Source organism: Botryllus schlosseri, chromosome 9, assembly GCF_051294905.1.
Source record: "Botryllus schlosseri isolate E-star chromosome 9, Bs_hap1, whole genome shotgun sequence".
NCBI lineage: Eukaryota > Metazoa > Chordata > Ascidiacea > Stolidobranchia > Styelidae > Botryllus > Botryllus schlosseri.
Genome location: NC_137244.1, coordinates 27,726,628 through 27,752,916, shown reverse-complemented (window position 1 = coordinate 27,752,916; position 26,289 = coordinate 27,726,628). Strand labels below are relative to the sequence as shown.

The 26,289-nt window shown below is 41.4% G+C and overlaps 1 protein-coding gene and 2 long non-coding RNA genes across 5 annotated transcripts; 1 reads left to right on the top strand and 2 right to left on the bottom strand.

The window, feature by feature from the left end:
* The first annotated feature begins 217 nt into the window (after positions 1–217).
* LOC145445922 (uncharacterized) lies at positions 218–4,533 on the top strand. Its single transcript, XR_013917144.1, has 3 exons — positions 218–596; positions 670–851; positions 4,194–4,533. It is a non-coding gene; the product is annotated as an uncharacterized LOC145445922 (long non-coding RNA).
* On the bottom strand, positions 3,658–5,532 carry LOC145445923 (uncharacterized). The gene is made up of 2 exons (XR_013917145.1): positions 4,867–5,532; positions 3,658–4,503 (listed from the first exon to the last, which is right to left on the bottom strand). It is a non-coding gene; the product is annotated as an uncharacterized LOC145445923 (long non-coding RNA).
* Positions 5,533–14,036: 8,504 nt separating this feature from the next.
* On the bottom strand, positions 14,037–20,951 carry LOC145446263 (uncharacterized). Of its 3 annotated transcripts, none has more exons than XM_080324507.1 (4): positions 20,812–20,951; positions 20,507–20,685; positions 18,571–18,940; positions 14,037–15,077 (listed from the first exon to the last, which is right to left on the bottom strand). In XM_080324507.1, the coding sequence occupies exons 2-4, from the start codon at positions 20,660–20,662 to the stop codon at positions 14,935–14,937; spliced, it is 669 nt and encodes a 222-aa protein (XP_080180633.1). In that variant the 5' UTR covers positions 20,663–20,685; positions 20,812–20,951; the 3' UTR covers positions 14,037–14,934. The 3 variants fall into 3 exon arrangements, with proteins under 3 accessions (XP_080180633.1, XP_080180634.1, XP_080180632.1); XM_080324508.1 differs by lacking the exon at positions 20,812–20,951 and adding an exon at positions 20,055–20,140 and having other exon boundaries at positions 20,507–20,661; XM_080324506.1 differs by having other exon boundaries at positions 20,507–20,940.
* Between the last annotated feature and the right edge of the window lie 5,338 nt (positions 20,952–26,289).

Here is a 26,289-nt window from a genome sequence, read left to right as displayed (position 1 = left end):
GGTTGTGTTCGGGCTATGTTGCCACTCGGACATCGTGTCCGGGGGATATGGTGGTGCTGCGACTGATGTTATTGTGAATGTTACAACGACTGCTCTTATTGTGAACATGAGACTGCTCTTATTGTGAACATGACTGCTCTTATTGTGAACATGAGACTGCTCTTATTGTGAACAGAATTGCTCTTATTGTGAACATAATCGAACCAACCCTCCTCGTTTTTTCGGTAAATTCACGGGAAATTATGGCCAGTATGAACGCGATTCTCCGTAAGTGTTGATAGTTACGAAACCATCTCTGTGGGGTGTTCCAGTTGTAATATGCTTATGGAAAACGATGTGGGAGAGGCATATTCGTCAGATGCGGAGAAGTTGGCTCCAACTTTTAGCTATGGCATGTTGCGGATATGCCTTCTCGGTGTGTATAGGGCTCTATAATCAATATACCTGTATCAGTAATAGAGCCCGACTGCCCGAGCATGTTCCTGGCTTGTATATTATCAACCGAAGCTGAGAGCAGAAACTGAAAGCCAGCAAAGAGGATAGAGTCCTGGAATGAAAATTGAAAAGAACTACCAATCACATCTGCGAACGACAGAGTCAGTTTATCTTTGTGATTGCTGTATAATGGTTTGGATTGGAGGTAAATCTAATCTTATGTACACTGTACAGAAAAACCAGGGAATTCGAGAAATCCGTGAGAGAAACATTTGGTATACTCTGCGACGAGATTCGAGACCATAACGAAAAGCAGCCAGCAAATTATACGAACTCAATTTCTCTTGCTTGCTGAGTAGCTGTCGCTCTTGGAGGCTAGCCAATGTCTCAATGAAGCCAATCGTTTATAGATCCAGGTAAACATCAGATGTATTTTAAGAAGGCAACTGTCACAAGTTGATTTTAATAAAAATGATTGCTGGTGCTTAGGGCCCTGATTGGAATCGCTGGCCTTTTTGCCTGATATATCAGGTGAGCAGCGATGATTTTCCAAGTTAAAGTAATTTAATAAAAAATATTTAAAAAATGAAATATAGTGTGAGCACAGGACACCGATTCCAAACAGGCTTAGGGCTAGCCAGTAGCCACAATGATTACCAGTGAACCCGTCCCTCGGTGAACCCGTCCCTCGGTGAACCCGTCCCTCGGTGAACCCGGCCCTCGATGAACCCTAATATCCCCCCCTCCCCCAACCCTAATATCCCACCTCCGGCAATTCTAATATCCTAACCCTAATATCCTCCCCCAACCTTAATATCCCCTCCTCCCCCAACCCTAATATCCCACCTCCGGCAATTCTAATATCCTAACCCTAACATCCTAACCCTAACCCTAATATCCTCCCCCAACCTTAATATCCCTCCTCCCCCAACCCTAATATCCCCCCTCCCCCAACCCTAATATCCCACCTCCGGCAACCCTAATATCCTACCCCAACCCTAATATCCCCCCTCCCCCAACCCTAATATCCCACCTCCGGCAACCCTAATATCCCACCTCCCCCAACCCTAGTATCCTACCCGAACCCAATGTCCCACTCCCCGAACCCTAATGTCTCCCCCCCCCCCCCTACCCTACCCAACCCTAACACCCCACCTCAACCTACAGTTGCAATAACGAGCAGACCACGCGTGGTTGATATGTGAGCAATAACAATCGTTGGGATATATTTTTCATCTGAACAAGTCACACACAATATACAATGCGATAAGACCGAATGCGATGTCATGAACACATTGAACAGATACGAGGATGTCGAACGTCGCACGTCAGCCCCTCGCCAAGTCAATTCAACAATGAGCCGACCACGCAATCGTGATCACGTGATCTGATCACTCCGTGACTGCGTGATCGGCCCTGACCTCCTTACAATATCGACAAATCAGTTGATAATAACATTATTAGTTTAATAATTCATATTAATACTTGTTAATACACTTAATTTCAAAATTTCCCGAGGGCGGAATTCACCGAGGGCCGAGTTCATCAAGGGCCGGGTTCACCGAGGGCCGGGTTCACCGAGGGACGGGCTCACCGAGGGACGGGTTCACTGGCAACCGCCACAATGATTCGAGTACTCGAATCTTAATCGAGTATTAACTTTAATGATTCGAGTCGAGTATTAAAATATTTTTTTTCGAGTACTGAAATTATACTGAAAGTTGAATTACTGACGAGAATTATACCGTAGTTTTGATACTATTTTCCATTGAGTAAGCCTTGAAACCTTGATTGGCCGTGTCGCAACATACGAGATATAGTACAAAGCTACGAACGTTGCTGGAAATAACGCATTTGCAAAGTCATGACCATCCCATAACACTGTCAAGCAGTGCAATGAAAACGGTATGGTCAAAAAAACATTAAAGTATCTTTAATGTGACAGACAATAGGCGTTATGTTCTTTATGGTGGCATAAAAGGTAGCCTACACATTTGAAATTTGGCATAGTACATTGTGTTGTGATGTCATCATGATGATACTCGACTCGAATCGAAGCGTAAGTGATTCAGAATCGAATTACTCAGGTACTCGATTTTGCCCAGCCCTAGTGCATATAGTAATATTTCTATATTTGTCATGGCGGAATGTCAGCCATTTTTTTCGTAGCATACCACTACAAAAAGGTCAGACAAATTTGGTCTTGAATCATTATGTTAGAAAAACAAGTCTGAAAAACCAATTGTTCTTGCCAAGTAGGCTACTTTCTGTCTCAAAAGTAAGACCCAAATTGATAGAAAATAGACTTAAACCGGAAACTGAGCAGTTAACACAATGACTTGGACTCGAGTCATAAAACCATGACTCGAACTCAACGCTCTGGACTCGGATTTGACTCGGTGGTAAATTGAAAATGACTCGACTTGAATCTAGTCAAAACTATTGAAGTGGGATCGGCTTGTGACTTGTTACAACCCTGCTCACTTATTAAGACTGAAATTGCTGAAAATGAGACCAAATTTGTATATATATTTTTTGTAGTGTAGTCAGACATGTACTGTACATCAACCTACTCATTTAGTTACTTTTAGTTACTAGAACTAAGTAGTTCTAGTTGTGGATTTGAAAAAGTGAATAGTTTCTGGTTCTAGTTGCGGATATTTGAAAGTGAGTAGTTCTAGTTCTAAATGCAGATTTTGAAAAGTTGACAGTTCTAGTTTAGGGCCGGCCAACCCGTGGCCCGCGAGATAACTTCCGAAATTAGTAGTATTATCAGAAATGGATTGCACAGACTGTGAACTTGCAAAACCAATCAAAAATTTGATTAGTCTGGCCGCAACACTTGAGATGTGACGACTGAAATATCAGTTCCGACACATTGGTAGATCTATGAGCCAGTCACATTTTGGTAGATCTTCGTACACTACAATAAAGCAGAATACTTTGCGATAGATTTATCAAAAGTAAAAATTTTCTACACGCTTAGCGCAACATCTTGTCACTCGATTTCTTGCTTTTAATATTGTTACCCCTTTGTAAAAATGAAAGAACGCGTAAAGTAGCAGATTGAGTCCAACTATATATAGATTCGCGACCTCCCGTTTGCGCTCGCAGAAAGACCGTCGACTATGAAACCTAGGCACAAAGTGATTGCCGCATGTTGGACGAAGCTTTCGATATCGATATCTCCAGGTGCAGAATAGTTCAGTCAGGCTTTCAATATAGTCAAGTGACAATATTATTAATTTATCAACTTCGAAAAATTTTTGCTCTTCGCGCGGCTAGTGACTCGCAGAATAGTTCGTCAGTCGAATGTGGCGATTTGGCTGAAAAGGTTGGCCACCCTTGTTCTAGTTGCTAGTTAGAAAAATTGAGTAGTTCTAGTTAAAGTTGGGTATTTTGAAGTTCTAGTTGCTAGTTAGAAAAATTGAGTAGTTCTAGTTAAAGTTGGGTATTTTGAAATTCCAGTACTTTTGAACAAGTCTTGAGTGTTGTGGGTGGATAAAAAATTACCACAGCAACATTTTTACAAACATGCATTTGCTGCATTCAAGATTTTCAGAATGACTTCATGATTGAGAGCCAGAGGGTTCCGTACTAGCCTACATAACTGATGAGTGATGACGCAGCCTATCCCTTTCAGCCCTGGCTCATGAAGCCTTTTCCCTGAAACACAAACAGAGCATAAGCTAAAGCTAATTTCAAATATATATAAATTTCCTTTCTGCTGCCCTTGAAATTCAAAATTGTCTTTTCAGAAACATAGCAAAGCACACATGAAGATTGAAAGATTTTGGTCGACTAAAGGCGCGGTGTTCGGCTTTGCTCAGAAACTGCAATCCTCTAGGCCAGAATGATACAGAGGATGGTATACGCAATGAAGATAAGACCTGGTGGTATCGCTGGCCCAGACGTCGGAAATGCCCTGTGTGACTTTCTCAATAAACAATGCTCTTGCTTGACCAGATGTGTTTGTGTTGTTTCATTTTATTCATGAGAAAAACCATAACTTGATGCACACTTGCCTTGCCCAGTTCCACCTTTTTCATCAGTATCGTCCATCTAGACCTGCGAAAATATAAGATTAAGTTACACTTGCGTAACATTGCATAACAAAGGAATGATTTGGTTGTAGCAAGAAAATGAAGGCATAGGTGAAAACCAAATTATGGCTTGGATGGTGTACCCAGCCAGTTGATACAATTTCAATTTTGGTTAGTGATTCAGAGCGAAAGACATCATTCACTGCTGTGCTGCCACTATCAAAGCGGATGTTACTAAATCCCCTTTTAAGTAGGCGTATATGACAGTGACTAACCTACGCACAGCATATCCGTGGTTAGAAACTTGCCTTTGATGTAACAAATTTGGTAAGGGTTAAGATCGCCTACCAAATTAGTGTTGAAGGCCTAAAGTTTTCAGGCAACTCACCCAATGCTGCATCATTTGGAGATGGTGTTCTACCTTTTTAGCCGTGCTCTGTTTACAAAACCACGGAAAAAAGAAGCTGACTAGTAGTCAGTGACTACGTATTGTGAGCATACATCATATAAATCCAAGAATAATGCATTCCCAACACCATTACACAAGAAGATCAATATGCCACAATAGCTGACCTCGAAATAGAAGCAGCCTGAATGAACAGCGCGTTACCGTAACTAAAAGTTTGATTGACAGCGTTCCGGGAACCCAGCTGCGCCATTCGTGTTCAATGTGTTCATACTCAGTCGGTCTCGTAAAAATCTCCGAAAATAAGCGCGTTCATACCGCCCCGAAACACCAGTGTTATGTTCACATAGAGGGGTTCCGGTAAACATTTTCGAGAAATGTTATTCCCGGAACCCCGGTATGAAAAGGGCCTAAAAGACGCACACGATTTTAAATTGGTATTTCTTCACTGGCATATATTTTTTTCCTGCGGGATGGTATTTGTCTTCTGAGGTTCAGATTGCCAAGACAGGAACATATGGCGCCAGTCATTTAGGCGCCTATGGACAATTAAACCTATTATTTTGTGTATATAACGAAGTTTTCGGTCTGCGTAAGGGCAGTCCTTTTCGGCCAAACTTTTCGCGCTGCCGATCGTTCTGGCACACTTCTTGGAGTCGCATGTAATATGCTCCAAATCGTTATCTTGGTGCGTAGTGGCGTGGTAACGGCCAACGCCGATATGTCCATTTTTATAAATCTTGAGTGTTTTTTCTTGGGGAAAGAGTACCAAATAATCAAGATATTTGGCAACTATAAGTCGCGCAAAGCGCGATAAATTTTTGAAAAGTTGAATAAAGTTTCAAAAAATACTCTATAATTTATGCTAATTCACGAAATAATTTTGGGCCCCCTTTGAGCTCGGCCCCCCCTGTAGTGTCTTGGCATTGTGGGTAGGAGTCACATGACCGCGGTGTGCACGTATGCATGAGACTGGTAGTGAAGCGGGTAATAGAGTGAGAGCGGAGTGAATAAAGGATCGGAATAAGACTGCAGTGCATATACGTGTGATATCGGACACCGGGTAGGATACTACATTTGGCGACGAGGATAACGTGTTCTGAGACGGCGGATGAGAATAATCATGAGGATGTTGCAGGAAACTTGACCGGGGCAGCTAGCACTGTCGAATATAGCTCTAGTCCAGAGGTCTCAAACACGCGGGCCGCATGCGGCCCGCTACGACATCTTAGATTTTTAATGATTTGACAATATATAGGTGTCACATATGTCTTTTCAGGTTATAAAGTCAAAATTCCCTCTTAAATTGCTTCGAAAGCCTGAAATCATAGTGTCCTATATGGTGTCGACACAAGCAAATCTCACGCCTCAGTGAAATTGTATCACTTCACACTTTCCATTTTGCTACAGGCAATTTGACGGTCATTTTTGACCGGCTTGCCGAGGATTAAATTTGGTAAAACAGGTATCAATCGAAAACTGAGTCTCCACTGATTACGAAAATATAAAATTTATTCCGCTCATGGCCCTGGAACCCCCACAATCAGCCCCAAATTATTCATTGTTGAGGAGATTGGCAGTGTGACGCAACAGTCCTGTCTGGCGAATCGAGATAGTAGCTCAAGAAAAAAGGATCAGGCAGCATTGTTGTGTCTCTCGTTTAGCCAGACAGCATTGTTGCGTCACAATGCCAATCTACATAACAATGAAAAATTAGAGGCTGATTGTGGGGGTTCCAGGACCGTGAGCGGAATAAAATTTATATTTTCGTAATCAGTGCAGAGTCAGCTTTCGATTGATACCCGTTTCACCATATTTAATGCTCGGCGAGCCGGTTAAAAATGACCGTCAAATTGCCTGTAGCCAAATGGAAATTGTGACGTGAATCAATTTCACTGAGCCGTGAGATTTGCTTGGGTCGACACCATATAGGACACTATGCTGAAAATATTCATCAAACTTCACTATCAGAGAGAGAGAGAGAGAGAGAGAGTCTTTATTTTCATCGAACCAAAATACATAACAAACGGCAGTGATGGTGGTACAGAAAATATGCGTGCACAGTATTCGGTATTAGATAGGAATGATCGATAAGACCGTGAAGGTCATCTAGTCTGATCACACCAGCATCAAACAGGTACAAAGAATTTTTTTTGTGTAGGCCGAATCCTACAGACATATTCAAGCCCGTCACCCCCAATTTTTTTTTCATCCGTAACTTTTTTTTTCATTGAGTTTAGGGCGGAACAGTTGGTTTTATTGAATTCCTTGGCCCCAGAATTGGTTAATTGGACATTTTAATTGGTTCTCTACCATCATTTAAGCGAAAAATATCGATTTCAAAGATTTTTGAAAGTAGCGCCACCTAGTGACGAGAGGATTTTAAATCGCAATATCTTTTGAACCGCTGAACATTTTTCAATTTTTTTTTTTTAATAAACTTAGAATTCAAAAAAGAACAACATATGTAAATATTGGACAATTCTGAGAGTATGCATTACAAATCTCAAAAAATTTGCTAAATTATAATGGAATTAGCCCATCGGGAGGAGTTAAATTACAAAGACTCATGATTGACAGCGGCTCAGGTGTCAACACAGTGGATAAACCCACCTGGAAATACTTGATATCCAAAGGCTTCAGACACAAGGTGGTTAAGAAAGATGGCAATTTGTTTGCTTATGGACAGGACATACCTTTGAGTGTATGGCGTCTATTCCATGTCCGTGTCAAGTGTAAAGAAACGACGAGATCATGCAAATGTAAGTTTTACGTGATTAATAAACGTGCAAAGCTGCTGTTAGAGAAAAGAGCTGCAGAAGCATTAAATCTGCTGCGAGTTGGACCTCCAACAGATGAGCTAGCTGGAGAAGTTATACTACAGCAAAAGGACATTCGTGAGGAAATGTTGAAACAATTCCCGGCTGTGTTCAATGGTATTGGCAAGCTGAAGAATTATCAGCTGCACCTGCACATAGATGGTGATGTCAGACCAGTAGCCCAATCTTGCAGGCCTATTCCATATGGCTATCGAGACTTGGATGCAAGAAAACTGGAGGAGTTGCAGGAACACGGGATAATTGAACCCGTGCCGAATAGTCCGACGACTTGGCAGGGCCGTAACAGCACTTCGTCAGCCCCCCCCAAAACATTGGTCTTGGGCCCCCCCATAGGGTTATAGACCGAACGTCTGGGGGGCTTCGCCCCCCAGACCCCCCTCCGGCGATACACTGTTTACCACTATTCATCATATTCATTGGGAGTTTCTTTAGTGAATCAGCTTTTGCCACCTAAGCGCGCGAAGCGCGAAAAATTTTTAGAGTTCATGATTTCATCGGGCAGTATGATCGGGAATTGCATACATTGTTATCAATTTTTTTTCTTCTCTCTGCTCACGTAATCAGATTTGCCGGTAGAGCTGAGTGAGGTCTGTTTGAAAAGGTAGGACCACTAAATAATAATTAAACATCTTCGGGCGTATACCCGTTGGCAGGAACAAAACAGCACCTCGTCAGGCCCCCAAAAACGCTGGTCTTGGGCTCCCATAGGGTGATAAAACGACCCCCCCCATCACGTTGTTTGCGTTTGTCACGAAATTACCCGTACTGTATTGTGAGCCAGCGCTAAGCGCGAACATTTTCGATAATTTATGATAAAATCGGTCAATCAGATCGGTGACTGCATATATAATATGCTATCAATTTATTGTCCTCTATACTCACGTAATCAGATTTGCCGGTAGAGCTGAGTGAGGTCTGTTTGAAAAGGTAGGACCACTCAATAATAATTAAACATCTTCGGGCGTATACCCGTTGGCAGGAACGAAACAGCACCTCGTCAGGCCCCCAAAAACGTGGGTCTTGGGCTCCCATAGGGTGATAAAACGACCTCCCATCACGTTCTTCGCGTTTGTCACGAAATTACCCGTAGTGTATTGTGAGCCAGCGCGAAGCGCGAAAATTTTCGATAACTTATGATAAAATCGGTCAATCAGATCGGCGACTGCATATATAATATGCTATCAATTTATTGTCCTCGCTACTCACGTAATTAGATTTACCGGTAGAGCTGAGTGAAGTGTCTTGAAAACGGGAGGGCCCTTAAATAATGATTAAACATCTTCGGGCGGGCGGAACCGTTGATATGACTTCGTTACATGATGTTATTTCGTGACATCCAGTCTGCCATATCAAAAAATATTGAACCGCCCAAACGTATAGGCTTCTAAACTAAGAGAAGCACACGATTTCAAATTGGTATTTCTTCACTGGCATAAAATTTTTCCCAGCGGGATGGTATTTGTCTTGTGAGGTTCAGATTGCAAAGACAGGAACATTCGGCGCCAGACATTTAGGCGCCTATGGACAATTAAACCTATATGTATTTTGTATATATAGCGAAGTCTTTGATTTGCATAAGGGCATAGACCTTTTCGGCCAAGCTTTTCTCGCTGCCAATCGTTCTGGCACACTTCTTGGAGTCGCATGTTATATGGCCTAAAACTCGATTGTATGTTTTGGTGGGTCGTAGCGCGGTAATGGCCCAATACCCAATAATAAAGAAAAATGGCTACTTGAATTCGCGCGCAGCGCGAAAAAATTTGAAAAAATTGCATAAATTTTCAAAAAATACTATGATTTATGCTAATTCACGAAATAATTTTGGCCCCCCTTCGAGCTCGGGCCCCCCCCAATTGGGGGGTTTGGGGTGCGGCAGTTACGGTGCTGCGACTTGGGCACGACGGCACAGTGACGCACGTGTTCTCAGAGCCCGCATACTGGAGTCGGCGCGCTCGCGCTTCAGTCGTAAAATAGACAATTGGCTCCATTTCGCTTCATTTATTCTTTCTATTTCTTATTGAACCGCAGTATCATTTGAACCTGGTAAATCTACAAGTTTCTGACCACTAATTACTACTATTTGGCTGTTCTGTGCTATAAAAGAATTAAAGCTCCTTGGATCTGCGTGTGTGATCAGGATTGCAAGAGTACTCAGAGCGGTCATTAGTCAGTCGACTTAGTGCGTACAACGGGAACTGTAGCTGTAGCGTCGACTCCAATCAAGCACTATACCAGCGTGTCTTGCAACAAGTCGTTGCAACGACCGCTACAAAGATTGTGACTGATATTTTGAGAGACTGTTTTGGGGTAAAAAGCATAGCTGATGATTTAATTGTTTTTGGGCGACAACAATCTTTTGAACAGACCGGAGGTCACGAATCAACAACATATAATAAAGTCATATCATAACAACGTACCAGATGTTATAATTTTGAATTACGTGTCCCCAGCTCTAAATGTAAACCTGACCATCGGGGGCTGAGAGAGGATTAAAAACGAATACTAATTTAATGCAATTACAAATATTATTGACAAAATCCAGTCTTCAACTTGAAAATTGACCGTCCTATGGGGGCCCCAAGACCAACGTTTGGAGTGGGGGACGAATTGCTGTTTTAGTCCTGATTCTAGCTACGACCCACGCTAACATGGTGTATAAGTGGACGGCTATGGCGGCAGGTCCAAATGTTGAGTAAAGAATTACGAAATAACGATTGGCCCCCATTCAAGGATAGTAATATAAGATTAAGAATAAGAACATAAAATTCTGCCATCAACTTAATACAGATACTGCATGCTGCCGTTACGAGAAACAACGAAGAACGGCTTGATTTTTCATGCTTCGTTGTCGAAATCGTATAATGTATTATTTGACGAGTACAACTTTTCAAATCTTTGTCCAGTCAGTTTACTTTTGTACGTACTACATAGGCCTGCTGCTCGCCAAGCAGCAAAGGTAAAACTGCATTTAACTAAGCATAACCAAACATACAATACATAGTTACTATTTGAAACTAGGCATAGTTGTGATCATTATCCTGTTACGAGGTAATGGCGACTCAAGTGTATTTATAACCTGATATACAGCACGGCGGGTGTTCTTACAATCACACTACCATCTACATCAGGGGTGTCAAACATCCGGCCCGTCAGACGATTTCATCCGAAGCCATTATGAGTAGATTGAAAATGTGTCCAATATCCAGCACATTTCTAACAAATGTTGAATTTTTTAGTAGGGATTATACTTCCATCAAACAATCCCGCAAGACAGCAAATGTCGAGCATGGTCACTGACCATTGGTCAGGCCAAATTAAAGCCGTCTGACAGTGGCATTCTATTTTAACTCTATAGTCTATACATCATTAGAAACAAAATCGGCGATATTAGCATCCAATTCCAACGCTGGATTTTGAGTTCTATGCCAAAAATTACCGAGACACAATTATTCACATAAACGAAATCGCCAGTGCGAAACTGTTGTATTCAAGTTACACGAAAATATACTTCAAATATCCGCGATCGCAGATTCGCAGTACTGTTTCCCTTCTGACTCAAAAGTTCCCGGCTTCCAGAGCAAACCGTATCAAGATTTAATATTAGCCTAATGACCTAAATTTCAACGTCCGACTTTACGGTTTATATATCCCTTGCAGCCTGGCTAAAACAAAGGGCTCATCGAAATTTGCCAACTTATATTGCCGTTAGAGCCACTGTTTCAGTGGTAATAACTGCTGTATTTAACCGGTACATCATCGTAATTGCCAATTTTGTTGTTTGGTACTAACGGTGTTGCTAGAATAAAACCCCTATGATCCGTAACACAATGAAAGCGTTCAAGTCAATGGATTTCGAGCTAAACACTATGGAATCATTTGAATAGTGCGGCCCGCGAGCGACTTGGAGGTTTGAATAGGCCCGCCGGGAGTTTGACAACCCTGACTGACCTACATCGAATCTGTATTTATATGTGCGGAGACTTCTTACGCAATAACGAGCAAAGCTAATACTTCTGACGTAATAATAAGCAGTGGCGTTTGTAAATCAGACGTTTGTATCATCACTCACCTGTTATAATATATCTTCCTTGTTCACGAATGTTCAGTTTATGTCATAGTCCTTGTACAAATAAAAAGTAATCGTACTTTCGCAAAGAAATCGATTAGATATGGGAAGTAGTCGATTACGATTACGATTACTTCGGATTTCTTTCGAATGTAATCGATTGCGATTACGATTACTTGAAAATGCTGTAATCGTTGTAATCGATTACGATTACTAATCGCGATTACCCCATGTCTGATTTTGATGCAAGCTCGTCAATTCACAGCAGGTTCTCTGACACGAATGCGTATTTGCGTGGAAACGACAAGAAAAGACGTTTGTCCTAGTAGCGGTTAAATGAGTCTAACATTATTCGAGAAAACGATCGAGTTTATACTGCTGCAGTACGAAACAATTATGGTTGTAAAGTTTAGCCAGTGAGGGAAACGAATTGCGGAAAAGTCGCAGGACTGAAAAAGGGAATTGTGAAGTATTTAGCCAATAGATATAAGGAGCGCGAAATAGTCGCGGTACGAAAAAGGAAGCGATATCCGTGTAGACTTTAGTTTTACGTATCAGAGGTTGTGAAGTTTAGCCGATATGAATATACGGATCACGAAATACTCGCGACACGAAAAAGGCAGAGATCTATGTAGAACTTTATAGTTTTACGCAACGAATATTTCAATGACTTCTTTACCTCGGAATCAAAAGCGCACAAGTACAACACACGTGCGTCCACGTCGTCCAAATATCATATGATCGACCGAAAAGATCATCGCTCTATCAAATATGCCGGACCTGATGTGTGGAACAGTATCCCGCTGGCCATCCGACAGTCGACGAGCATGTCCACATTCAAGTCGAAATACAAGCAATTACTACTAAATAAATACAGTCCATCCTCAAGATTACCGGACCACGACTGACCTATCGATCTCGTTTCCCATGACATGCCGCCCTATTTCTTGTCGCTTCCTTTTTCTATACTATCTTCTTTACTTTCATTCAGTGTACATGCCTCCTCTTTACATCGCCTAGGCCAAGGTGGGTGTCAGATTCCACAGACTACTCCTTGTCGCTTCGACATCTTCCTGTCTTTTCATTGTATCGCATTTTTTGTGGTGTATTGAACTGATAAAATTGCTAATAAACCAATGATGATGAGAGATGGTGAAGTTTAGCCAATAGGTGCACGGATCGCGAAATACTCGCGGTACGAAAAATGCAGAGATATCTTTCTAGAACTCTAGTTTTACGTAACACAGTTTGTGAAATTTAGCCAATATGAATACGGATCGCGAAATAGTCGCGGTACGAAAAAGACAGAGATATCTTTCTAAAACTTGCGCAATACACAAAAACGATTCTGGCTTTGACTAGTTACAAGATGTACGATACAATGTATGTTGGCCACATATAATAGTCCTAATAATACTCTAAACTCCAATTCACGTTGACAGAGTCAACTACACTGCCAACGGGTATACGGCTATACGCCCTAACATGTTCAATTATTATTGAGGTGTCCTACCATTTCAAACACAACTGACCCAGCTCTACCTGTAAATCTGATTACGTGAGCAGGGAGAGGATAAAAATTGATAGCAATAAATATGCAATTCCCGATCATATTGACCGATTCGTGAATTATTTAAATTTTCCTCGCTTCGCGCGTCTAGGCATAAATAGCTGACTCACTAAACGGACATCGCATGTACATGACAAGAAGCGGCAAAGAGCGGGCAGCCTACGGGGGGGGGGGGGTCTGGGGGACTAATCCCCCTATAAGTTGGGGGGGGGGGTAACGAAGTGCTGTTACGGCCCTGATTCTGGGTCAGCTTCAAACAATTCATTGGTGAATGTACTACAGAGAAGGCAGGCATCCTGCCGGAATACTTGGTTACTTCAGCATTACCTTCCAGTTATTACATACTCGAAATTATTTTAGTTGCTGTTAGCCGTAGGTTGTCTAGTCAGTGGAAAAAGCCGCCTTTTCTCCCTCCCGTTTTCGACTTGTAGGCCTACAATGTACATGCTGACTCCATACGTGCCACTACGTCTCATCAGAGTCAGTTGAAAAGCTTTACGTATCCCACGTATAATTAGATAATATGAATATATTTTTAACGATTAACATAACAAATATAACTAGACTTATATTAAATCTAAAATTTTCTAAATAGCTTTGTGGCCCACCTCAAATGCTCCTGTGGCCCACCCTTTGAGAACCCTTGCTCTCTAGATAATAATAATGAAGTAGGCTATTTTGCCAATTCATTCGAGTTTTTATTGACCATGTTCCTACATCAGAATTTGGCCGCCGATCTAGCAATAGAAAAGTTAACAAAGAAGTCCAACAAAATTGATCAAAAATATGATTGAATACCGGCAAGTTAGTGAGTAATGAAATTGAAAATGAAAACAAAGACTGCACAGTTTGTTAGGACAAATCATATTTTGCGAGGAAAGCAAGACCACAACCGACTGTGAACAACATAGATTTCTCATTGGCAAGTAACAGAGACGTAGCGACACTTTCTAGTAGAGCACGGCCGATTACCAGTTCGATGATGCTATCAATTCAATATCACATATTGAAAGAAATATCGGTAAAAAATTTCTTCTTTTTTCTGACGACACAACATGGCAGTAGGGAGTCGCAGAGCTATCATCTGCGATCGCTGGACTGGCAAGTTTCGTCTATTAGATTACTGCCAGCGCTGGTCAAGTAGTAGTCGTCGTTGGCAATAGCAGTGGTGTGAATTGCGGCTCAAGCACAAGTGGAAGTAGCGATTTCAAAGTAATTGAAAGCGGAATTATTCTGGGCCCAGTTTTAGCCAAAAATCCAGAAACTATTAAGTACAAGTAGTCTAAAATCATAACTACTCAAGTAGTGCAAGTTGGCAAAAACCCTGCTTGAGCATTCTGAAGGAGTGGAAGATGAAGACTGCTAGTTTATTTCATGCCAATTATGGATGCAAAGTTGTTGAAACGAATGCTCTGAAGTTTCCAAAATGCGTCTTAAGCTAGATGCCATAATTTTTAAATATCGGCCGACCATATCGGGTGATTGATGTCTTCTTGAGAATCAGATATTGGCCGGGCTCTGGTTTAGAGCGATTGCGAAAGTTTGTCTGGGACTCGAGTCTACAGAGAATCCTCTCAATAATTCTCGAACAGAATTTCTGACATCCTTTTCATGGTCTTGTTTGCTTCGGCTTCCGCCATTGATTTGAGCTGATTTGCCACAAAGTCCGCAAACGCGTCATACCGATCTCGCTTTCGATTCTCGTCGACATCTCTGTCTGCTCAAAAATAAAATAGAAAAGTTCAGTCTCTCGACTCATTCACCAAATAGGTAGCAACAGGGCTGTTCAAAAATATCTTCTTCAAGTTTTAATGGTGAGCTTCTTGGTGGTATACAAATACATCTTCAATATACAATTTAATAGGATATTCATATTGAAATAAGTCCGAATATTTTCGGCTGACACTCGTAAACTACTGGAAAATTCTATTAGAGAAAGTTTTTGTTGCACTAAAATCGTGAGATAGTTGCACTTAATTTAAACAGAAGTTGCAGTAGAAAGTTACATTTATAATTTTTTAGAATTATTAGGGCATGAGATACTCGAAAGGGGCCGCTGCATAACCTAACAGTTTTTTGCATGGTGTCTGGTTGATCCATTTCTTTCTTTCCTATTCAATCGACCACGCATCAATGCATAGGCCTACATTGTTTTTACGGATTGAAATCTACCTAGGGAGCTGTCAAATTTGGTACTTTCCCTTTGACGGACGACGTTTTTTGCCGGTACGCAGCAAGAAAACAACGCAATACGGAAATAATTCTTGGCAAAAATCCAACCAGCAAAGCGATAACCCATATGACAAGTAAAATGCCAGACCCCAAACTCCCTAGGTCAGCAAACTTGATCCAAGGCATTGCAGCAAAACTCAGTGTTGGCAAGGCAACTTTAACAAAATCAATAGCCTGTAAAGGTGACCTAGTGATGCTGCGGTTGCCGGTGAACTCGGACCTCGAAGAACTCGGCCTTACAAACTCGGCCCTCGGGAAATTTTGTAATAAAGTGTATTAACAAGTATTAATATGAATTATTAAACTAATAATGTTATTATCAACTGATTTGTCAATCTTGTAAGGAGGTCAGGGCATGCGTAGATCACGCATCAGATCACGTGATCACGGATTGCGCAAGCGCCCAGCGCGGGAAAGAATGCGACGTTTACATATCGACCACGCGTGGTCGGCTCATTGTTGAATTGACTTGGCGAGGGGCGGACGTGCGACGTTCGACATCCTTGTATCTGTTCATGACATCGCATTGGGTCTTATCGCATTGTACATTGTGTGTGACTTGTTCAGATGAAAAATATATCCCAACGATTGTTATTGCTCACATATCAACCACGCGTGGTCTGCTCGTTATTGCAACTGTAGGTTGAGGTGGGGTGTTAGGATTGGGTAGGTAGGGGGGAAGGGAGACATTAGGGTTAGTGGAGTGGGACATTAGGGTTGGGGTAGGATATTAGGGTTGGGGTGGCATTAGGGTTGGGGGAGGGGGACATTAGGGTTAGAATATTAGGGTTGAGGGCGGCATTAGGGTTGGGGGATATTGGGCCGGTGGTGGGTTAGGGTGGCATTAGGGTTGGGGGAGGGAAATATTAGGGTTGGGTCAGGGGGGACATTAGGGTAGGGGTGGGTTAGAGTCCAAGTTGAGGTTAAGGTATCTTAAGATTAGGGTTAGGGGAGAAGGGATATTAGTATTGGGGAAGGGGGGATAGTCGGGTTGGTGGTGGGTGAGGGTCCAAGTTACGGTATCCCAAGATTAGGGTGCCCTGACATGAATATCCCCAGTCATATTATCTAGGGCAGGGCCGGCCAACCCGTGGCCCGCGGGCCACATGTGGCCCGCGAGGAGGTTTTGAGTGGCCCGCGAGGTAATTTCCGAAATTTCGAATGTTATCAAAAATGGATTGCACATATTGTGAACTTGTGAGGCCAACCAAAAATTTGATTAGTCTGGCCGCAACACTTGAGATGTGATGACTAAGATATCAGTTCCGACGCATTGGTAAAGTTTTGTCACATATTGGTAAATCTTCGTACACTCAATAAAGCAGAATGATTTGCGATATATTTATCAAAAGTAAAAATTTTCTGCACGCTTCACGCAACATGTTGTCACTCGATTTCTTGATTTTAATATTGTTGCCCCTTTGTGAAAATGAAAGAACACCTATGTATCAGATTGAATCTACCTATATTCGCGATTACGAGACAGAGTGTCGTTCAACATATGCGACTTTGCTGCATTTGCACTCGCAGAAAGACCGTCGACTATGAAACCTAGGCACAAAATGATTGACGCATGTCGGTCGAAACTTTCGATATTGATATGTCCAGACGCCGATTACCTAGTCCTTGCAAACTGAGCCCAGCGATATACAGCAGGCCCGCAATATAGTCAGGTGACAATATTATTGACCTGTGAACTTCAACAAATTTTCGCGCTTCGCACGGCTAGTGGCCCGCGCAACAGTTCGTCAATCGAATGTGGCCCTTTGGCTGAAAAGGTTGGCCAGCCCTGATCTAGGGTTACCATATTTTGGAAGTCTGAAAAGAGGACCACATTTTCATTTAGAGTTTCGGAATCACTGCGACAGTAGCTTTTGATCAAGACCAAATTCAGTAAATTCTGTTTTAATACAAAATTCACCGAGGGCCGAGTTTACCGAGGGCCGAGTTTATAAGGCCGAGTTCACCGAGGTCCGAGCTGCAATTTTCAGCGGTCTCGCCTGGGCGTCCGTCAGATGGGAAATGACCTCAAATTTTAACGACAGTGAATCAATCAAGCAATCTATTTACATACAGGCCAGGCACTGCTTGTCCTTGGCTGGGGTTGTTGAGCCTCTAGCTTACAAGCCATTGCACCACAGATAACATTGAGATGCAGCTAATTAATCACATATCTCTTTGTTGAGTGAGTAAGTCAAAGAGAGAACCATACTAGAAATAGTTTTATAGCATGCTATTTAATATTGATTCCATTTTCGAAATGTAGTCAGCTTTGTTTAGAATGACAACCCCGGATCCTATGCTATTTTACATCACTCCTTTACATTTCGCGCAATATTTGATAAAAGTTGAGGTAAAATGTAGCATGAAAAAATTGCAAAAGGTTGCAATGTAAAATTCTTTCAAACAGCTCAAAACATCATACTACATAAATTCTGAGTACTTAGGAAGCTACCGGAAGCTGTGAAAAAAGATGCAAAAACTTGCCCTAATAATTATCCACCATTAATTATATTTTTTCAAAACTTTTTCAAAACTTCGCCACTACAGGTTGGAATTGAGCCAAATTTGGGTTGCCCGACATTTGAGTATGCGCCACAATGGAAAACGACAGTTCAAGATGGGACACTTCAGCATGTGACTTTGGAAACTTCATAAACTAACCAGAAACATAACCCTGAAATTAACCGCTTTATATATCCTAGCCCTAAGCCTTACCCTTAAGCAAGCCAAAATTCAACCATAACCCGTAATTTAACCCACGTACTAATGTGTTGCATGCTTATTATGTCCATGGACACCAAATTTGCTATCATTTTTTGTTAGATGTTACGGGGTAGCCAACATGTAATAAATTCCTTATTTTATCATAAACCTAGAATTTCGAACACTTATAGCTTCGCTTCTTCAATTTGGCTAGGTAGTGAAATTTGAAGAAAAAATGAACAACCGTATCAAGTATATTATTAGTAACTCACATGAGAATGAGTTTTCGTTTTCCCGAGTCATGTCCAAAAGATCATTATCTGCCTCTAGTTCATTTTTCCGGAACACAGACATTGCATTACTCTGCGTTGCAGGCTTGCGTTGTCCGTCTTGAAATATTGGCACCGAATTATTTGACGCGTCATCCTGATTTCGGAATGCAGGCATCGCCATTAGACTGTGGTCTTCGGGGAGTCGCTTTTCATGCATCAGAATAGAATCATGGATCTTTCTTTTTCTCGGACGGTGCGTTTTGGGGATATACTGTCCTTGCGCAAGAAGCGCACCGCTTGTGACAGTGCATGACCGTATTTCTTCCTTCCACAGTTCAGACTTGACGCTATCTGGAGTTTCAGCACAGACCTGCAAATAAACAGGGACGACTTCCTGTGAGCAGAGTTGTGCAACAAGAAAATTTTCAGCATTTCCAAATTACATTAAAATTTGAATGATAGCGACACGGTATATTCCAAGTTACACCAGAATTAGAATGTAGCTGCACACCTATTTCCAAATTAGACTAGAATTATTGAATTTGCGAAAACTTGGAAATTGAATCAAGTTCAGCTCATATCAAATCAGAGCAGATTCTGATAAGCAAGTGAATGGCAAATGTCTGTACAGAGAGCTTGGCTGGTTTCGCACGATACAGTTAGATTAGATTCTTAGATGAAAATGAGGGCATATAAACATTTCACAACTTAGATTAGAATTAGATTACCGGGATTTTGCTCTAATCAATCAAATTCTAAAATTATCAAGTCGTCAGGTCCAAGTTTGTCTGTGAGCTGTCAGTCAGACTTGTACACACAACTAAATTTTAAAAATGCGCAACTAGAACTAACGACCTTCAATACGCAACCAACTAATCAAGAGTAGACCTAGCTTACCCCATTTTCAGCGCCCAGACACAAAAAGATTACATTTTCTTAAACAAGTAGGCCACAACGAAAGTAGAATTGTTATGTTTGAGCTTGATGATGTTTCGCATTCCCTTGGTAGTTGCAGGAAAAAGTTATAAAAACAGACAAAAAATATCATATCTATTTTTTTCAGATTCAGCCCATGAATACTTCAATGTTCCAGTAACTTTGGATATTTGTAGTTGCACTACTGTGGTGCAACTTTGTATACTAGAGAATGTTGAGAGAGCCAATTTTGAACTGAACTCAGCATACACGCAATAAAACCATGAGCTTGACGAAACGACCAGTGGTACTTTTGATTTGGTCTGTTAAGTTCAAACTCGCACCAGGAAATTGTGACAGATCCTCGCTTGTAAAAATGCCCAGATGCAACATAAAACGTTGTGCAGTATTTGCAACACCAATCAAGAAGGTAGGGTTGGTATGATTTGTTAGAAAACCTTCTATAAACCAACAATTCAGAATGTTCAGTGGCTAGTGGCTACAGTATTTTGGGGGGAATAAATACAACATCTCGCCTAAAAGCCTTGCCGAAAGTATAAGCGACTAACCTGCAATGCGAAAGAGGACATGTATATATAGGTGTTTTTTTTTTTAGTCCTCGCAGAACCATTCACATTTCTTGAGAAAAGAGCACCTAATATGGAAAGTTATAATGAGTCGAACTATAGCTTCAAAACCCACTCCCTAGCTACTGCAATGTTAGCAGTGACGACTCTCAATTTCTGAGCTAGCAACCGCTTCAAGAACACCACACAGGTACACAACAGAGCACCTGTCTCACAATTCACACCAAACGACTAGACACATTTTCAAGGTGTTAGGGAACTTATATTTTTTTAATGCGCAGCTAGAACGACTCACTTTTCAAAATCCGCTACTAGAACTATAGAATTAGAAGTACTGAAAGACAGTACAGTTGCAGACACAGCAGTTAGTTGCGCAACTCAGCCTTGCATGGCTGACCGCAGAATTGATGAAAATCGCTATACTTTGGTCTTACATTCTGAATATGACATCGCATTCGGTCGCTCTGGGCGACCATGCTCTTCTTGCAGAAGGCGCACTCCGCTCGTTTGGATTTCGTGGTTTGATCACTCGGCTCCACAAAGTATCTCCACACCCCGCCTCGCTTACGACCGGTCCGCGCAGGTGGCATGATCAGCGTACGGTCGCAGGCTCCTGATGTTCAGTTCAGTTTATTGTTCATAGTAGCTTTCGTTTCAAAACACCACAAGATTGCGGTGCAATGAAAAGACCGGGCAGTTTCCAAACGACTTGAGTAGCTTCAGTAATCAAGACACTTACCTGGGCTGTCGCGAACGGTAGAAATATCGACTTTCGATAGTGGGATTGATTAATATCACGTGATATTGCCAGAAAGTTCGTCATTGCAAAATAGTTCTTGATAAATATCACGATAAGCAGCAACAAGCGATATGTATTGTTATTGTATATCTTACTCCTGATAAATATCAAACGATAATTTCAGGTACATTTGAATTTAATCGAATCGGGCCTTTGACCTTTCATGATCAAAACAACAACAGCGGCACTATCTGAACTAAACAGTTAAGCATGGGTAGTAACACTACAGAGATTGTTGGTCACCAAGCGGTTCTACCGTTTTGCCACCATAATTCGTCGTCGCCAACATTGATATAGAAGGTGATGTTGCAGTTGTTGTTATGTTCTTTGCTGTTGTTGTTTTGGTATTCATGGCGCTTCGTCTACGAATGTAATTTACACCAATCCCGTAGGATGATTCCTGATATTCCGACTTGTAGCAAGGCCCACTTTCGCTCTAGTCTTTTGTAAGACAGCGCCACATTAGGCCTGTTAAGAAATTTCTTTTTTTTCAGATTCCAGCCCTTCACTGATTAAATTGTCAGATTACCCTAAGGTCCCTAATAAATAACGCTGCACACCAAATTTGGTTCAATTCGAACAAGTATATAAGCCGCCGCAAAGCCAATTAAAAGTTTTAATTTGCAACACATTGTTGCTGTTACAGTTGTAGAATGTACATTAGATTAGGGTTACCATATTTTTGTGGCTCTATTTCCGGACACTCGTTAGCACCCACTAGCGGATTCCAAAATGAGGTATGAGCACATTGTCTGTCAATATGATGTCACAATATAGCAAAGCTTTGCCTATCGACCATAGGTTGTCACGATCCCGTTCAGAACTATGTGGTTGTGTGTTGTAACCGCCTCGAGGAATTTACCGTTCTCCTTTAATTGCGATCACAATTAGACTTGTTTCAGTAAATCTAGGTTACTTTTATTAATTTTGATTGCAGTTTCCCCATATTAAAAGCAATGTATGTGACACTTAATTGCGCGCAGCGCGAAGAAAAACATCAAGTATAGCATAAAGACGCCCAAAAATACTGTAGTTTATGTTAATTTACGGAAAAATTATGAGCCCACTTCAAGCCTTCAAAATTCCGGACATTTAGGCATATTTTCGAATTTCCTCCCGGACGCAGATTTAACAGTGAAATTCCGGACATGTCCGGGAAATTCCGGACGTATGGCTACCACTGAGCTATATAAGCAACCCTACATTAGATAATATCGACAGGGATACCCGACAGCAGGTGTCATATCCGTAGGCTACATATAATTATTTGGATGTAGAAATCGGTCTCGCCTTCCTTCTGCAGAAACAAGCAATTTTTACTGAATCAATTGCCTTCTGGTCAGCCCGCAAGATTTCCGGACCACGACCTGACATATTCTATATCGACCTCGCCTACCGAAACATATGCAGCATTCATTTTGTCGCAATATTTTTATGTTATCATTTCACGTGCATTGTGCATATGCTTCTTATTACGTGCTGTAGGTGTAGGCCAAGGTGGTTTTCGGAGTAAAGGACTCCAACTCCAAGTCGTTTCGGCACCCTCCTATCTTGTCATTATATCCCAATACCGTAGTGTTAAAGAAAAATGACAAAATTATGATGATGAACTATGTTCAGATATTCTCTCATTCAAAAAATATGTTGTGTGATCCACACGCGGCAAACGTCGGTATGTCCGTCAAACTGCGATAGTAGGATGTCGAAGCAATAATGAAATACAACTGTTCAACGGAACAATACACATTTTCACGAATCACAGCCGTATGCAATGAAATCAAAGCTATTAACGATATCGAATGTAGGGTTCCCATACGTCCGGAATTTCACAGACATGTCCGGATGAATTTCACTGCTAAAACTGTGTCAGGGAGGAATTTATAAAATATGCTCAAATGTCCGGAATTTTGAAGGTTTGAAATAGGATCAAAATGTTTTCGTAAATCAACAGAAAAGTTATTATTTTTGGACAGATTTATGCGTCGCAACTATGTAAGGTTGAGAACCACGGAGTGCAATCTGCTGGTGCGGATCTGCATAGGCTCATAAACAGAGGTGGTCAAAGTAGTCAAGAAAGCTAATTAAGTAGAAGTAGAAGTGGCGAAGCACAAATCTACTCAAGTACGAGTAGAAGTACTTCTTCAACAAGCAACCTAAAACTACATGAAGTAGAAGTAGAATTTATTGGCTTCAAATCTACTCAAGTAAGTAATTAGTTTTGAAAACGGTCATAATACGTTCGCATGGACTTTCAAAAGCTGTAAATTGAGCTATGCTTTCCTGTATTTTCGAAGTCATCCAGCTTCGCCACTAACTTATATTACCATATGGGCGGAGAAAGGATCAAAATTTTATAGTAATACATGGAACAAGCAATATAATAGACTATTTTCATTCGCAAAATTTAACGACCAGATGCATAGAAAACCTACATGTATAATAAGACCCCAGAAGTTGCATCGATTACCCTATGATGAGCCTAAGATCAGTGTTTATTTGGACGGGAGGGGGCTGAAAAAATATTGTTTCGATCCTGGTTACAACACACAACCGCATAAATGCAAGCACCTAACATTATAACGGATCCGGATCGTGACCAACACTGATCGATAGGCAAAGCTTTGCTAATGTGGCGTCATACCTCATTTTTAAAGCCGCTAGTGGACGCTAAAAAGTGTCCAAAATTTGCAACGCAAGAATATGGTAGCCCTAATCTGATGGATCCAATGAACCTATAACGTGAGACCGAACATCACCGTATCGGAATGTATCGTCATTATATCACCCAAGATCATCCTTTTTTCGTATTTCAGACATACCCTTGAAAGATTCAAATCGGAGCCTGATCGGCACGATACTGAATGGTTCCTATATATGATGTTGTTTTTGCTGTAGAGATCATCCTTATACAGTATGCATATATATCGACTTACTATATAACACTGAATATCAGTAGCTGGGTCGACTGGTCCGCTGTGTTAGTTCGCGAACTGACAGCCTACGATGCATGCGACACATCGCTGGTCTCTGATAGATAGGCCAAGGTGATGAGTGTCTGATTATTAGGCTACTCCGAGTCGTTTCGATACCCTGCTATATCTTTTCACTTATCGTAATCCTGCTGTATTTTGATTAGATGAAAAGTTTGATATAAATGATTATCTTTGCTACGGCGCAGCACAATGACCATAACAACGGTCCGTGCGTGTTTGTTTAGAACAATGCCGATTTTCAGACTTTGAAGGCTATTTCGGGGTGGTTCCATTGCCTTGATGAAAGTTTAATGTATATCATCAGAATCAGCGCGACCGTAGCTTTCAAATAAGTTCAACTTTATTTAATTTGAGCGCTCGGGTCGTCATCTATGGGATTAGCAATTACGCTCCCGTTTCATGCTGCGACAACAGATCTGCCGAAATACCAAAAAGCGAAGCGACAACAAATCTGCCGTAATAGCCTTCAAAATATGAAAATCGGCATTGTTCTAAACTAAACAATCGCAACCACGCACGGACCGTTGTTATGGTCATTGTGCTGCGCCGTCGCAATTGTTTAGAACAATGCCGATTTTCAGACTTTGAAGGGGTGGTTCCATTGCCTTGATGAAAGCTTAATGTATATCATCAGAATCAGCGCGACTGTAGCTTTCAAATAAGATCAACTTTATTTAATTTGAGCACTCGGGTCGTCATCTATGGGATTAGCAATTACGCTCCCGTTTCATGCTATGAAGCGACAACAAATCTGCCGTTATCGCATCACTCGACCGTGAGTCACGTGTTGCCCATCTATCCGTAGGCTAGTTATCTATAGACGGACAACGATTACCACCCGATAGTCGACTTATACAAATGGTCGGTTAAACTGCTATATTACGTAGTTACTTATCAACAAATTTTCGCGCCCCATATTTTCGGATCCGAAAAACAGGACACATAAACGGGAAATTTATTCACTTAACTCTGATCGCTGGTGAATTCACAAAAAAAAAAACATTCTTCCGAGGTGCTGGTCGGTTCTCGGAAAACCAGTTACCGCGTCTACTTTCCGTTAAGTTGACCTTCTCTTTCCGCTTAATAATCAGAATAAGTCGCCTTCAGTCACGTGCATTTTTGGCCATGCCGTTTTAATTAAATATATATCAGTAGATGTCCTAAACGTTTTCACCCCCCATCGCCCCTTGTTTTTCAAAATCGCCCACGTTGGGAACCACTGGCCTAGAGTGCATATTTTCATGGCATCGCAGTTTTGTAATGTTTCGAAATGAAAATGTTAATAATACTACCGATACTGAACATGTTTGTTCTAAATGGATTTTTTTTAAACACAGGCCTAATAACGCTACCTGGGTTTCAATGTATATGCTCTCGCAATCGCAAGTAGAGTAAAGTTCAGTTAGTTATGATGGCCGCGGTTTAGCTTCACAGGTGTTCATGCCAGGGATATCGAAAACACAAGAGAGATCTTCAAGGGCCATAACTGTCGCACCCTAAACCTTCAATCGCGGGGAGCTCGATGGGGGCCAAAATTATCTCGTTGGGTGTTTGTTGAAGATTTATTGAACTCAGAAATTTTCGTCACGCTTGGCACGATTTCCTATCGCTGCTGGTCTACACTTAAATATGATTAGTAGGCTAAGAAAAAAATTGCATATTATTGAGAAATAGGCATATCGGCGGCGGCGATTACCAGACATTGAACAAGACTATAACTCGAGGACAGGGGTTCTCAAAATGTCAACTTCCCGTGTATAACGGGCCGCATTTTAACAGCAAAATACTCTGCGGGCCGCAGAACATTATTACCATTTATTTGTGGGCTGAAATTTAGGCTACTGTCGCCTATCAACCAGTCGTATAATATGGGCATTGTATGCATGCTGAAGCATTAATGAACAGCGTTCGTAAGTTTGCAGTCGCTGTTTTTGTGAGAATATGCATCTTCCAGCGACGCAAATATATCCTTTCATGGAGCGTGCATCAGACATGGGGTGATTACTTCATGAACGTAATCGATTGCGATTATACTTCTGATTCATAGATTACATTAGCAAAGTAATCACGATTACATTAATTTTGCTTCTTAAAACGAATCCTACAAGATATATTGGAAGACAGTATAAGGCACGGGTGGCAAATCTTTTCGGCCTAAGGGTCGCATATGAGATTTACGAACCATTGCGCTGGCCACTTTAATGTTGATGAACTTTTTTAGTCGTCCGATAGGAGCGAACTGTTAGGTAACATTTGAACAAGACTTATATTACTACGCTAGTAGCAGGGATATCCCTGGTTCATGCTCTCAATCTCACGTCAACAGAAGCGCTAGCGACTTCGTATCACGATGGGGTTTGCAATCATGTTCAGGTGGTCGAAATGGTTATCGTTTGTACTCAAGTAGAAATATAGTCGAAAATCA

What these genes read in the sequence shown, in the direction of transcription:
- LOC145446263 (XM_080324507.1), bottom strand. Translation starts at nt 20,662, where the DNA reads ATGCCACCTGCGCGGACCGGTCGTAAGCGAGGCGGGGTGTGGAGATAC. An exon ending in TGCGATGTCATATTCAGAAT is followed by an intron (nt 18,941 to 20,506) that starts GTAAGACCAAAG and finishes GTTTATTTGCAG; the next exon opens with GTCTGTGCTGAAACTCCAGA. An exon ending in AAACGAAAACTCATTCTCAT is followed by an intron (nt 15,078 to 18,570) that starts GTGAGTTACTAA and finishes ATTTTTGAGCAG; the next exon opens with ACAGAGATGTCGACGAGAAT.